This window comes from Panthera onca, chromosome A1, assembly GCF_046562875.1.
Source record: "Panthera onca isolate mPanOnc1 chromosome A1, mPanOnc1 haplotype 2, whole genome shotgun sequence".
Classification (NCBI taxonomy): domain Eukaryota; kingdom Metazoa; phylum Chordata; class Mammalia; order Carnivora; family Felidae; genus Panthera; species Panthera onca.
The window spans coordinates 106,751,107-106,765,782 of NC_138339.1; the positions used below are offsets into that span (position 1 = coordinate 106,751,107).

Genomic DNA, 14,676 nt, shown 5'->3' on the forward strand with positions numbered 1-14,676 from the left:
GTAGGTAACTAAGAGAGGTTGATATGTTAGTTGTTGTTGATTTTAGTTGAGCTTGAGCCAATTCACTTATTTACTATTTAAGTTCCTTCACTGGCACCTGAGGTGGGGAGGGAGGGAGCGTTTAAGAAAGGAGAAAGAAACTCACATTTATTGGGTGCCCATGTGCCAGATACTGTGGCTAGGGGTGGAAACAAGATTGTCGCTTTGGTTTAACTTTGAAACTCCTGCTCTTTCTACTATGCACCAAATGTGCTTTTTACTACAAGTCCTTAAATCAAATGTTAGTCTACTTCTGGCCAAGTAGTTACATATTACTTTTTCTCTCATTGCTACTGGCTTACTTAACTTGGGCGTTTACTGGACAGTGCTAATAATTGTAAGAGTGGAGGTTACAAAACTGAAGAGCAGGAAATTTCTCAAGGGCAAAATAGTTGTTCCCTAAACCCAGACAACTCTGTTTCTGAGCCCAGAAAAATGGGAAAAAAGAATGAAGGGTTCATACAAATATATCACCACTAATAGAAAATGAATTCAAATGTGTTAATTATATATTCCTTAAAGAAAAATTAAGGCATATGAGGTTCTCATTTAATGTCAGACATTATTAGGCAAAACGCTCTGAAAAAAATTAAAGCCCTGAAGGATGAATCTTGTTCAAGAAGTGACAGTTATACTTCAATATCTCATGGGAAGGTTTGGAGTATGGAGACTGTATTTAAGTAGATTAGGAATCAAGATAACTAGATTCTTTTCTTTACTGCTATTGACTAATGGTGTGACTTAATCTCTCTATAGATTTTTGCTTGAGTAAGCATATGTCTTGCCTAAATCATTGTAGATATAATTTTGAGATGAAACAATTATTGTGTATAAAGTTGTTTAAAATTATTCACATTAATTAATACCATTTATTATGAATGTGTTATTTAACAGTGGTTTTATGGAACTGCTATTGAATATTTAAGTTAGAGTGCCTTAAATTGTACGTGTGATATGGTAGAAAGAATTTAGACTTTAGAGACAGATTACCTTCTGTATGACTCTTGCCTCTGCTGTTTTTTCACTATCTGACCACTATGAGCTTCAACTGCTTTATCTGTAAGCTGAGAGCTGCATTAGTTATCAATTCTTGCAAAACAAAGCAAAAAAAGTCACCATAAATTTGGTGCCTTAACACAACACACATTTATTATCTCACAGTTTCTGTGGTTCAGGAAACTGGGCATGGCTTAGCTTTGTCCTGTGCTTCAGGATCTTTCAATGAAGCTGCAGTCAAGATGTTGGCAAGGACTCAGATCATCAGAGAATGCTTGACTGGGGAGGGATCTGCTTCTAAACTCACATATTAGTGGGTAGGATTCAGTTTCTCACAGGCTATTACATTGAGGGCCTAAGTTCCTTGCTAGTGGTTATGTAAAGGCCACTCTCAGTGGCTTGCCATGTGAACTCCTCCAAAAGGCAGCTTGCTACATCAAAGCCAATAAGGGAGAGAGTCTATTAGAATGATAGAATCTAGTCTACTAGATAGTCAGAATCTTTTGTAATATAATCACTGAAGTGATATTTTCTCAACATTCTATTGGTAGGATCAAGTTACTCAAGGGAAGAGGATTACACAAAAGTGGATATCAGGAGGCAGAATCTTTGGGGCCATCTTGCAGGCTGCCTGACATAGTGGTGATAATACCTACTTTATAAGATTGTTGTGATTATTAAAAGTAACATATATTTAAAGTTCTCTTTGTTTTTGGTCTGACCTTAAACTACCTTTCTAGATGATACCTGTTAGTCTTCTCTATAGGAATCAAGCTTACTATTATTCCTAAAATGATTTTCCATTTTTTTCTTGCCATCTAGACTTTGTGGAATCTATTTCTTTAATTTGCAATGACTGCCCCTATCAGTTTCACTTGTGAAATTGTGTTCATCTTCCAGGGTCTATCCCAAATACCACTTTTTAAATAAGATTTTCTTGACCCATCCTCCTCTAACTCAGAAGTCATTTTCCTCATTTGATTTCCTCTTAACACTTTTTCATAACTTTATTATGGCATATGTCAGTCTGCCTTGAATTTTTTTCTCTGTTGTTTGGATTATGAATTCCTGAAGGGCAAGGATTGTGTTAATTTATTCTGTGTCCCCATATTGTTATAACATTTTTTAAAAAGTTTATTTATTTTGGGGAAGGGGGAGGACAGAGAAAGAGAAGGAGATAGTGAGAGGGAGAGACAGAATCCCAAGCAGGCTCCACCAGCACAGAGCCCAATGAGGGGCTCAATCTCATTCTGAGATCATGACCTGAGCTGAAATCGAGAGTTGGTGCCTTAAAATGAATGAGCCATCCAGGCACCCCTGTTATAACATCACTTAAAAAAAACAGTAAAGCAATATTTGTTGATTAATGAATAAGTTTTTCCAAGATTCAGCAGTGTAATAACTTGTAGAGACAGAGTTTTCAATGGTTGTGGTTGTTTTATATGTTTTAATAACCAATATTTCTAGCACCATAGGGAATGAAGTATTCTACGTAAGTTAATTTTCCAGTTAACTACAAATATCCTTTTATATGCATGAAGTGATTTTCTTTTAATCACTAAATAGTGATTCATTTATTTACTCTTTTTTTAACCAACAAATATGTAAACATTTATTATATAATCCTATACACTAGGAATTTGGGATAAAAATCTTTCTAATACTTTTTGTGTTCTTCTCTGTACTAGTAGTAAGTTACCTTAGTAAAAGTAATTTATTCTTTAAATCCTGACTCAGACAGTATTTTGAATATCAGATATTGAGCTATAATACAGTCATATACATAATAGGAACTGTTGAACTAGTTAAGGACCATTTGCCTCTACCCCAAAGTGTATTACTTTAGTTGGGGTTCTACAACTAATTTTTAGTTTTCCTTTCTTTTTTTCACTTTTGTGCTGTTAGTGAGCTAGTTTCTTAGTCCCTTTGCTATTTTCTTCTTCTAAACTACTATGTTCTAGGATATCAGGTAGTCACATATGCTCATGTTCTGTATAAAATGTAAATTCATGGACTGTGAGTGAGGGTGTGAGTCAAAAGGAAGGTGCATGAGATAGAATAGGACATCTCTTGTGATACCTGAAATGAATTTTTAAAAATTCTTTGCAGAAGATGAATTTCTTCTCTTTTCAGTTACATTCTAGATAGTTGAAGTTGCCTCATATGTGTTGCTTTTTTTTTTAAATTTTTTTTTTTAACATTTATTTATTATTGAGAGACAGAGACAGAGCATGACAGAGCATGAGCATGGGAAGGGCAGGGAGAGGAGGAGACACAGAATCTGAAGCAGGGTCTAGGCTTTGAGCTGTTGGTTAGCACAGAACCTGATGCAGGGCTCGAACTCACAAACCATGAGATTATGACCTGAGCTGAAGTCGGACATTTAACTGATTGAGCCACGCAGGCGCCCCTCATATGTGTTTCTTTTTAAGTCATATAAGACTTCTAGATAAAGTCAAGGGTTATAGTAAATATGTTTCAAATTTTTAGAAATTTAGTTTGTGCTAGTGTCTGAGTGTTCACAGATAGCTGCTACATGTCACTATGTATTTGTGGATCTACTCTAAGAAAAAATGATAAGTGCCTCATAAAGCAACAAATCAATCTCTGAATATGAGTGTGCTAAAAAAGCACATTAAGGAATGGGATCATATACTGTTTATCACTTACATAATGAACTTTGATTTTGAAGTCACGGTACCTTTTATTTTATCAAAATGACGTTTAGTCACTGTACTCACACGTTGTTTTCTTCAAAGTTCAAAAAAAAGAATTTTTATGATTCCACTTCACATTCCTTCTTTGATTATTAAGTAGCTCTGGCATTGTTCTGCTTACGATTTAGGTTTCTAATTGTTTAGTCTTGTGAATGTTTATTTAGACTATAAAGAACAACAATGATCTAATTTAACTATATTAAGTCATTTGGTAGTCTTTGTCCTTTGGCAAGCATTCAGCAATATAGTTCTGTAGATACAAGATATTTTTCATTTAACATAATTTTTTTTTTGTTTTTCTAGGTTAAAAAGTGGCCATACTATAGTAACTAATCAGCCAAATGCTTTGCTTATGAAAATTTTACCATCATTGTTTTTTTCCTTTTGGATTGAGAAAATGAACCCAGATATAGAAGAAAGTACGAGATGTTGGAAAAAAGTACCTGTTAAGCAGTGGAACATCTAATAATTAATTTGCAAGAAATTTTAAAGAAATAAAATTGTTATGCTTCGATTTTGGTATGATATTGACTCTCTAGCACATAGGTAGCCCTCCAAAAAAAATCATCCAATTTTCTAAATTATGGAAATTTTGTGGAAGACGTTGACCTGGATTTTGAGCCTCATCATGGCTTCATCGGAATGTCATAGTGACCACAGACTTTCATACAGTTCTCAAGGTAGGAGTCCTGCTTTTGAAAGTGACAAAAAATTTTGCTGTTAATTTGACGAGAAAAGATTCTGAATATTTAGTTTGGGTGAACATTTTCTTTGGGATATATAGTGATAGGAATGGAGGCCTACTGCATCAATTCAGTGCTAGTTTCATAAATCTTAAGGGCTCTAAGTGGACTGTTTATAACTTATACTAGCATTTAGCATTCAGTGTATTTTAGAGTTGACTGGTCTTTCTTAGAAGATAATAGACCCAGGCCTTTTCTCCTTTTGAATCCTAAACTTTAATAAGCTCATTTGTTGCTAGGAGTTACAGGCAAGGTCGTGTTCAAAAGAAATCCAAAGGTTTATGCTATTATAAAAGAGCAAGAAACCAGACATATTCTGATACAAGATCCTTCTAAAATGGACCCTTAGTGGAAAAATGCTTTCCAAACTGAAGAATTCTGAAATGAGGACTAGAATCTGAGTAAAAGAGTAAAAGTGGTAGGAAGTTCAAGTTTTCAAACTCTAATCCATGGATCTCTGATTTTGAATCCATGAAATTGAACTTTATATCATAGAAAAGATCTTAACAGAGGTCCCAGGAGTGAATAACATTTTGTTTTCCATCATCACGTCTAATCTTTATAGAATTATTGGCAGAATACCTTTTTGATTCCCCTCCCATAAATCTATAGGAACTGATAATTTTTTGGTACAGATGAGCCAGATTTTCAAGGCTATTTTGGATTGATGTCTGTGTCTAGAAGTCCTATATGTATGTAATGTAGCTTCTCAAAGTATATTAATAAATCCATAACATTTAGCATGAATTCTTATTTATAAGAAGTGAACAATATTGTCTTTTAATTTATTTCTATTTGGTCATAGTCTCATGGGAGTTTATATTTGTTGGGAACTCCATGTATAGACAACGAGGCAACGGACAGACATTTGGTTTTCCTTTGTGGTAAACCTCGCTAAAGAAAGATGTGGTTAAAAAGGTAGAATGGAAATATTAAGTACACCTAAATGAGGAAAACATATTTAATATCCTCCAAATTTCTTTTTGTCAATCTGATGAATTTTTAACAGCTTTATTACAGTACAATAAATATATAATTTACTTATTTAAAGGCACAATTCAGTGGTTTATAGTATATTCACAGCCTCATATAACCAATTCTAGAATCAGTCAATTTTACTACAATCAATTTTAGAATATTTTCAACACTCCAAAAGAAACCCTGTGCCCATTAATAGTCATTCCCAAACTCTCTTCAAAGTACTCTCCACCCCAGCCCTAAGCAGCCTACTTAGGCTACTTCTGTTTCTAGAGATATTCCTACTGAATACTTCATACAAAAGGAATCATATAATATGTGGTCTTTTGTGACTGGTCCCTTCTACTTAGTATAATATTTTTAGAATGTTAGATAATTAACTTTGATAATGAAGGCAGTCATTATGAAGGTTCATTCATGTCATACTATGTATCAGTACTATGCAGAATAACATTCCATTGTGTGAATATACCCCATTTTATTTATTCATTCATCAGTTGATGAATATTCAGGTTATTTCTCCCTTTTGGCTATTATGAATAGTGCTGCTATAAACAGTCATGTACAGGTTTTTGTGTGGATATGTTTTCATTTCTCTCGGGTAAATACCTAGGAGTGGAATTGCTGGGTCAGATGGCAGTTCCATGTTCAACCTTCTGAGGAGCTTCCAGACTTGTTTTCCAGAGTCGCTTCTGTATTTTCCAACTGATGATTAAAAAAAAAAAAAATTTCTACAAGGCTGTAGAAATTCAATATTAACTTTTTTGGATAACTTTCACAAACATTTTATCCAGGCTAAATTCTATTCTTTTAAATGTGTGTATTTTTCACTGTTATTTATTTCAATATAAAATATTCATATTTCCTATAGAATTTAGTTTTTAGAATCCACTAAAAAATAAATAGAAAAAAGAAAAATAGTCCTTCAAACTAATTTTAAAATGATGTTATTTTGAGGAATAAATGGAACTTAATTCATCATTAGATTTTAAACTTCATCTTGTTTAATATAACAGTTTTTGTTCATACCTCTCACATATGATGATGCATAGTTTTGACTGATAGAGTTTTTGTTGTTTATACTGCCACTTCTTTGTTCTGTTAAATTTTCTTTTCTTCCATGTGTTTTTTCTGGATTCTCTGCCTTGTGATTACAAAGAGGAATTCCTGACTTATCTAGAACACTACCAGCTAACTATTCCAATAAGGGTTGATCAAAATGGAGCTTTTCTCAGCTTTACTGTGAAAAATGATAAACACTCCAGGAGAAGACGGAGTATGGACCCTATCGATCCACAGCAGGCAGTATCTAAGTTATTTTTTAAACTTTCAGCCTATGGCAAGCACTTTCACCTAAACTTGACTCTCAACACAGATTTTGTGTCCAAACATTTTACAGTAGAATACTGGGGAAAAGATGGACCCCAGTGGAAACATGATTTTTTAGACAACTGTCATTACACAGGATACTTGCAAGATCAACGTAGTACAACTAAAGTGGCTTTAAGCAACTGTATTGGGTTGGTAAGTAGATGTTATACTTTTTTAGTTTCTGATGGGGAAATAAATTTACAATGTAAATGTCTTTCCTCAGATTAATAATATATAAAGAAATGGTTTAAGTAGGGAAGGTAACAGTCTTATTATTATTATTATTTTTGTTATTTCTGCTGCCTTTGCTTTTTATAGTCCTTTTGGTAATGTTTGCATTGACCTTTCAAAGTAAGGACAATTTCTAAAACCCTATATTATTTGTAAAATGAATTGAGTACATAGTAGTGTTAGGCTTTATATATAAAACAATTTTTTGAATAAGAATAAGGTATCCAAAATAAATCTGTTTTGAAACTTTTCATATATTAAAATGACACTTGCTATTAAATATGATAGAAAAATGCTGTTCCTAGTTATCAACACTGCTCTCTGTGTTTGGCATCAACACTAAGTATGCCACTGATAGTTTTAACAGCATGGTGAAATGAACCAATTTGAGATTTAGGAAAAAAAAATCAATTCCATTGTGAGATGTGCTGGCAGAGAGTGATGGGGATATGAAGGGGAGTTAGGACATAGTGGAGATAATGAAGGTCCATGTAAGGACTGTGCCCCTGGGAATACACAGCAAAGAATGAATTTAAACCACATTTTGGAGAGAAAATGCAGAGGATTTGTGTCTTCCTAATGTTTTCTTCCTATACATTAGTATGATTCCTAATAAGACATATAGTACATAGTAGGTATTTAAAAATATGTTTAAAAATTGAGATAGAATTGAACTGGGTGTGGGATGAAGGAGTGAAAGTAATTGAAGGTGGCGGAGGCTTCTTTTTTGGGTGACACGTATATGAATTATACTAGTTAAGAAAGGGAATGCCACTGGAGCGCTGGATTGGAGAGGAGTGTGATATAGTAAATGTGAGGAATCTGAAGAAATAGGGTTGAAGATGTCTAAATGACATTTGGGAAATACAGCTCTGAAATTTAGGAAAGAATTTAATTCTGGAAGCAAGTAATTTGAGAGTCATTAAGTGACTGTGAAATTGTGAAAGATGTTGTTTGAGGAGTCAAAAGGGAGGGTAAAGTTGAAAATGGAAATTCTGCTACACTTAAGAGGATAGCAGAGTGTTGCCCATGTATTCTTCATCCTTTAGTAAGACTTTCTGTTTCTCATTCTTTTCCCCTCTATTTGTTAATACCTTTTTGTTTTACTTTGCTTCCTATTGAAACTGCATGGCCCATGTTGACTAACTTTGATTACTGAAGATGTGATCTGCCAGGTTTGTCCACTGAAGTCACTATTTTCTCCTTGGCAACTAATAAGGAATTTCTGAGCAGATACTTTGAGACTATGTAAATATCTTGTTCCTCATCACACTTTTACCCACCAAACTTAGTAACTCACACCTTCATTCTTATTTTACATTATGTTACATTTTAAATCAAATATAATATGTAAACAGGGTTTTATTTTTTTTAAATCCCACTTTTTAAATAAGCTCCACACCCGTGTGGGACTTGAACTCACATCCCTGAGATCAAGAGTCAGCATGCTGTATTGACTGATCCAGCCAGGGGCCCCCTCAAAAGCCCTTTTAACCAATTCTGTTTTTATTTTTTGATTAAAAATTTTTTTCATGGTTATTAATTTTGAGAGAGAGAGAAAGAGCACACACCTGTGTGTGAGAGGGGAAAGGCAGAGAGAGACCGAGAGAGGAGAGAATCCCAAGCAGACTCTAAGCTGTCAGTGCAGAGCCTGATGCATGGCTCTGTCTGATGACCTGAGCCAAAATCAAGAGCTAGTGCCCCAACTCAGGTGCCCCAACCAATTCTGTTTTTTAATTGTTCTATATAAAATAATATCAATGTAGAGATCATTAGTGTCTTCTAATCATATTTCCTCACCCATTGTTTCATCATTACAATCCTTGCACCATAAAGACAATTCCTAACATTATTGTTTGTCAGTTGTTCAAAATATTGTCACATTTAGTTTTCTTTATATATTTGGGCCATGGCTTTCTTTTCTAGCTTTTATATTTCTAGAGTTTCTAACTACTGTTATTTTGTCTTATTGTAAAAAAAATAATGATTTCTTTACCAAATGATCAATATTATCCATTTTATTACACCTTGTATCTATTGCTTGGAATATATCCCATTCTTCTTTGGAGGCATTTTTCTCTTGGAATCTACTGGTTTAATTAATTTTTTGAACTACTGTACATATCTCATCTTGGGATGCTTCTTTCCTAGTTAGTTCTATGTCTTAACTCTTTTTGAGTTACATCTTTTTGAGTTTACATCATGATTTTATTGGAGAACATCTTCAAGTAATTACCTCAGAAAATGTGTCTGGGAAGTAAAATTTCTGAGTCTATTTGCCTATTTGAAGGTTACTGTTGCTTTTGTGTTTGGTTAATAATTTAGCTGGATGTGGAATTCTAGTTTCAAAAATCATTTTTCGGGGCGCCTGGGTGGCGCAGTCGGTTAAGCGTCCGACTTCAGCCAGGTCACGATCTCGCGGTCTGTGAGTTCGAGCCCCGCGTCAGGTTCTGGGCTGATGGCTCGGAGCCTGGAGCCTGTTTCCGATTCTGTGTCTCCCTCTCTCTCTGTCCCTCCCCCATTCATGCTCTCTCTCTCTGTCCCAAAAATAAATAAATAAACGTTGAAAAAAAAAATTAAAAAAAAAAATCATTTTTCTTTGGAACCATGAATGGTGGAATTGGGAAAGGGAAATATGGGGCATCCAATTTATGATATGGCTTTATGTCTTAGGGAAAGATTTAAAGATCTTTAAAAAAATTAGCATTGATTCATTTTGGGTGACAGACATCTGCTTCTTGTTCTTTTCTTTTTTTTTTTCCTAAGAATTTTCCTCAGTGAAGGTGATATGTGATATGATCTTCTCTTTATCCTTTCTATTTCAAGAATTCTATTAATTTCAATTAATTCTATTAAGAATTCTATTCAAGAAGCTATGGGTCTTGTTTCCTTATCCTTACTTCATATTTAATGGATGCTTTCAGTGTAAAGACAGACACTCCTTCAGCTTAGAGAAATTGAAAAAAAATTTTCCTTAGTATTTTTCTTTTCTTGTTTCCTACCCCCTGCATTTTTGTAGCTGGTTCTTTACTTCCCTTGTCCTTCTCTTTTTCCATCTTTTTCTTTTTTGTGCTAAGTTCTATGTATGAGATTTATCCAGTTTTGCCTTCTTTTCCTTCAGTTGATTTAAAAATTACAAGCAGTCATGGTTCTAATTTTCAAGAGATTCCCTTTTTGATTGTTCCTTTCTTTACATTTTATTCTTATTTCTTAGCTATGCCCAGAGTTGTTTTTCTGCATTTTCCATTATTCATTCATCCACACACCAAATATTTATAAGTACCTATCATGTATAATAGACACTGTTCTAGGTGCTAGGAGTACGACAGTAAACAAAGGAGAAATCCCTATCATCACAAAACTTGTATTCTCTTGGAGAAGACACACAGTCAGATAAGTAGATAAAAATCACAGTATGTTGGATAATGATAAGTTCTCAGGTAGAAAAAATAGTGAGTAAAGACCTAAGGAAAATGAGGAAGGGAAGCTGACATCCAAAGAATAGGATTTCCAGGTGGAAATCTTCAAGTACAAAGATTTGATCTAAGAGTGTTTGGGGGACAGCAAGATTGCCCAGGCTGGAACTCAGTGGAAGAGAGGAAGTGTAATGGAAGGTGAGGTTAAAAAGAGTACTGGAGGCCAGATGGTAGGTTTTAGAGGACACAGTCAGGATAAAATCCATGACTCCAAGCTTGAGGTCTGAGCAACTAGAAGAATAAAGCAGCCATCAGTTGAGATGAGAAAGACTCAGGCATTTACTGAGATGGAAAAGCTGTAGGAGGACAAGATTGTGGGGTGATATATATCATGAGTTCAGTTGGGCATGTTAAACGTGAGGTGTTGTATAAGATGGTGGGTATACAAGCCTGGATTTGGCAGAGAAATGTGAATTATGGAGTTATAAATTTGGGAGTCATCAATATATAGATGACATTTAAAGCCAGGAGGTTATATGAAATTGCTTGGGGTGGGGGAATAATATAGATAGAATAAAGAAGAAGTTAAAAAAAAAGTGGTTTAAGGAAATGAACCTTTGGACACTCCAGGAGGTTAGGGAGCTCAGAAAGATGTGGAGGAGACCAAAAAGCATAGTGGAGTAAGAAAGTTGAAGGAAAGCCAGGCAAAAATCCTAGAAGCTAAGAGAAGGAAGTATTTCAAGAGAAAAATGCTGCCATTGGATTTATCAATGAGGAGGTTGTTGGTGACCTTGACAAAAGCAGTGCTGAAGTCATAGTGGCATTTGGAAAACAGAGAAAAGAGTACATACATAATTATTTTAAAGACTTTAGGAAAAGTAAGAAATGATCAGTGACTACAGGTATGAATGAGTTCAGAGGAGGTTATGTTTTGTTTGATAAAGGTGGGAATGATTATGTGGAGAAAAGGAAAATTTCTCTAGTGATGTCCTTGATAGGTGAGAAGGGATGGAATCATAAATAGGATCACTGTCCTTAGTGATTAGGAGAGTAGACAGTTCATCCATAATAAGAGGAAATAAAATAGATTGTATGGATATGAGATGCAGGCAGGTGGGTATTTGTGTTGTAGGACTTTGCAGGAGGTTGTATGATGTTTAGTGGAATGGAACGTGGCAAGATGAGGTATTAGGGGATTAAGAGGTATTAGGGGATTAAGAAAGTATAGAATATTTATCCAGGTGAGCAGGATACTGAGTGTATTAGAGAAACATAGTACAATTGCCTTGATGCATTAAGAGCACAGTTGAGATTATGGTTATGAATTTAAAGTGAGACTACTCAGCGTCTTGATGTATCTTTCAGTGGGCAAATGAGGCTGCAAGCTTGCAGGCCCAGAGTAGCAAAACTGATCTAATCAGAGTTGTGGGGTAGCCAAATAAATTCTGTGAAGGGAGAAAAGGGCAAGGGAATTGAAGGTGGAACTGAAGATGGATTAAGAGGGAAATGAGGACATTTAGTGGATGGAGGATAATGAAAATGTGGTGGGATCACTGGGTTCTGGTGGGTGTAAAAGGACTAACTCTTGGAAGGGAGGTATTAGAGGGACAGTGCTGGAAAGACAGAAGGATGCGATACTTGAAATTGAGATTTGGGCAGGGTTGCAAATATTGAAAATACTGAATTCTAGGGGTGTACTGTGGGTCCGAATGCCTAAGATAAAGTGAATGACAAGATATTTGTTGAACGGGTTAAGGAATTGAGACAGCAATGGGTGAAGAGACCATCTCTGTCAGTAGCCCTTAACCTGGGGCCCATGAATGGAATTCAAGGGGTTTGTGAACTGGACTGGGGAAAAGTGACATCTTTATCTTTACTAATTCTTCACTGAAGTTTAACATTTCCTTCAATTATGAATATAGGTAACAAACCAATAAAGTAATAGTTCACCTCAATAAAAATTATAGATATTTTCATATCATGTTACAGTTTTTGTAGGTTCTTCAAAGGACTATTTATGTTAATCACTATTACAAAATTATGATAGCCATTAGATCCACTACACATCTTCTTATTTAAAGTCTTACAAAAAGCCATGTGTGTTCCTATAGTACATTTTAAAAATATTTTGATAATGTTATTTTACTACAACTGGTTTTCTTTATAATCCTATATATTTTTTTCGATGCTTACAATTTTATTCTGAGAAGTAACCCCTAGTCTTTACCCCCACTAGACTTCTAAAGTGATCTGGGGCACACACACAGAACTTTTAAGAACTGGTGACTTAAGATACTGAAATCAACGATTATTTCAGGAATGGTATTGCAGAGAGTGATTGATCCAGAAGCTAAAATCTTCAAGAAATGAGGAAAAGTGACTATGGGTCAGTAAGTAGATAACTGCACCTAATGGAGGAAGAAGGTGATGGCATGAGTTTGGAAGCTGGTGAGGGGTTTTTTGTTTTGGAGGCGGGAGAGAGCAGGGATTGTTTAGAAATGGCAGTGAATCACAAGGACACTTACCCTAACTCCAAGTCCAATAGGAGGCAGGTAGGAGAGAAAGCGGAGGATCCACCATTCCAGAGGATTACAGGGAAGAAAGAGTGTGTTTAGAGAGATTCAGGTGTTTGAGCAAAAAGAAGTGAATATTCACAAATGCAGCTGAGCGTGTTTGAGGAGGCACAGTGGATGTGTTTTAAATGGCGAAAGGGGAGAGTAGGATACGAGATCTGAAAACATGATGCACATAACCATATGGGGACTAGAATCCAGGGGTTGGGTCTTGGGCTTCTTGTAGGGTTTGTGTTGTCAGGGAAAGAGGACATGATGATTTTGATCCTGATGGCCTGAGGCAGACACTGTAGGGATGAGTGGGGATGCTGAGGGAAGTGAGAGCAGGGCTCTTGCTAGGCATGTGCAAATTACTGGGACCCGCACTTAACTCAGGTCCTCCATCTTCTACCCTCAAACACCTTTCTAAGTTCAAAATCTTTTTTCCTTTTCTTCCCTCTAGCCCCAGTAGCTCTTTGCTGTATTCTGTATGCATGCTTATATATTGCCTTTGTGTTCGCCATTCCCACTGTCTGATCTGGTCTTTCATAAGATTGCTCCTTTAATTTTGTTCAGTTTCTGTCCAGATATCACCTTATTAGAGAGGATGTCCCTGACCATCTTAAGCAGTATGTATACTTCCTTCACTTCTGATTACTCTCTGTCTTCTTACACTGCTTTATTATTTTTTCTTAACATTTAACACTACCTGATTGGTCATTTATCTGGTGACATGAATTCCTTTTGTCTAGCTCCTTCCACCAAAATGTAAGCTCCATGTAAGTTGAATGTTGCCCCAGTGAGGCAGTAGAGCCCTGTGTTAATGATGTCAGGTCTCAAATCACAGTAACCATATCCCAGTCATGGCCAATTATTAACTCAATGATCTTATTCTATATACTTCAATTTCCTTATCCATAAAATGAAGACAATTATTACAAAAGTCTTATAGGGTTGTTTTGAGGTTTAACTGGAACACACACACACATGCACACACACACACGTGTGTGTGTATGTATAAACTGTATATATGTATTTATATAAATGTGTGTCCGTATATGTGTGTGTGTGTGTGTGTGTGTGTGTGTGTGTATGAACTGTGTATTTATAGAGAGAGTAAGAGCAGTATCTGATACATGACAGGCACTTTAGAATGGTTAGCCATTATTATAATTTTGATCTCTTATCAGTCACCCTGAAAGGGAAATAAAGATTTGACTGCTTCTGTAGTGGCTACAAAACAAACAAACAAAAAAACTGCATCCCCACCACATAGAATAGTACTTGCCTATGTGATAGGCACTCAGATCATCTTTGGTGAAAGAAAGAAAAAGTTAAGTCAGAAACAACTCTCAGAGGGTAAGGGGATTATACTATAATGGCTAAGAATCCAAGCACCGAAGTCAATTGAATGAGTTGGTTACTTAACTTTGTTCAGTCTCTGTTTCTCATCTGCAAAGTCGAGCTGATAGTAGTACTTACTTCAGAGAACTGTTAAGATTAAATGAGATAATGAGTATAAACATCTCCCAGAGTACGTAACACAAAATCTCTGGATTTTTTTCCAGTCTTTCCATTCTTGAAACTAGAGATTTTGTTTACTTTCCAGGCTTCTGACTCTGTTTTTCCCCAG

At 35.4% G+C, this 14,676-nt stretch overlaps 2 protein-coding genes across 5 annotated transcripts in view; both read left to right on the forward strand.

The window, feature by feature from the left end:
- CENPK (centromere protein K) overlaps positions 1-4,133 on the forward strand; it is a 58,382-nt gene extending 54,249 nt beyond the window's left edge. Inside the window, exon 12 of the mRNA XM_060635682.2 lies at positions 4,056-4,133. Coding sequence (XP_060491665.1) covers positions 4,056-4,060 — 5 coding nt within the window. The 3' untranslated portion in view covers positions 4,061-4,133. The remainder of the gene's footprint in view (positions 1-4,055) is intronic.
- A 184-nt stretch (positions 4,134-4,317) lies between these two features.
- Positions 4,318-14,676, forward strand: part of ADAMTS6 (ADAM metallopeptidase with thrombospondin type 1 motif 6) — a 297,458-nt gene continuing 287,099 nt past the window's right edge. For all 4 annotated transcript variants that reach the window (XR_013556624.1, XR_013556625.1, XM_060635672.3 and 1 more), the window contains exons 1-2: positions 4,318-4,432; positions 6,633-6,997. Coding sequence is in view for 2 of the 4 variants with exons in the window: in XM_060635672.3 (XP_060491655.1) it covers positions 4,336-4,432; positions 6,633-6,997 (462 nt within the window). In the remaining 2 variants the exon portion in view is untranslated. The remainder of the gene's footprint in view (positions 4,433-6,632; positions 6,998-14,676) is intronic.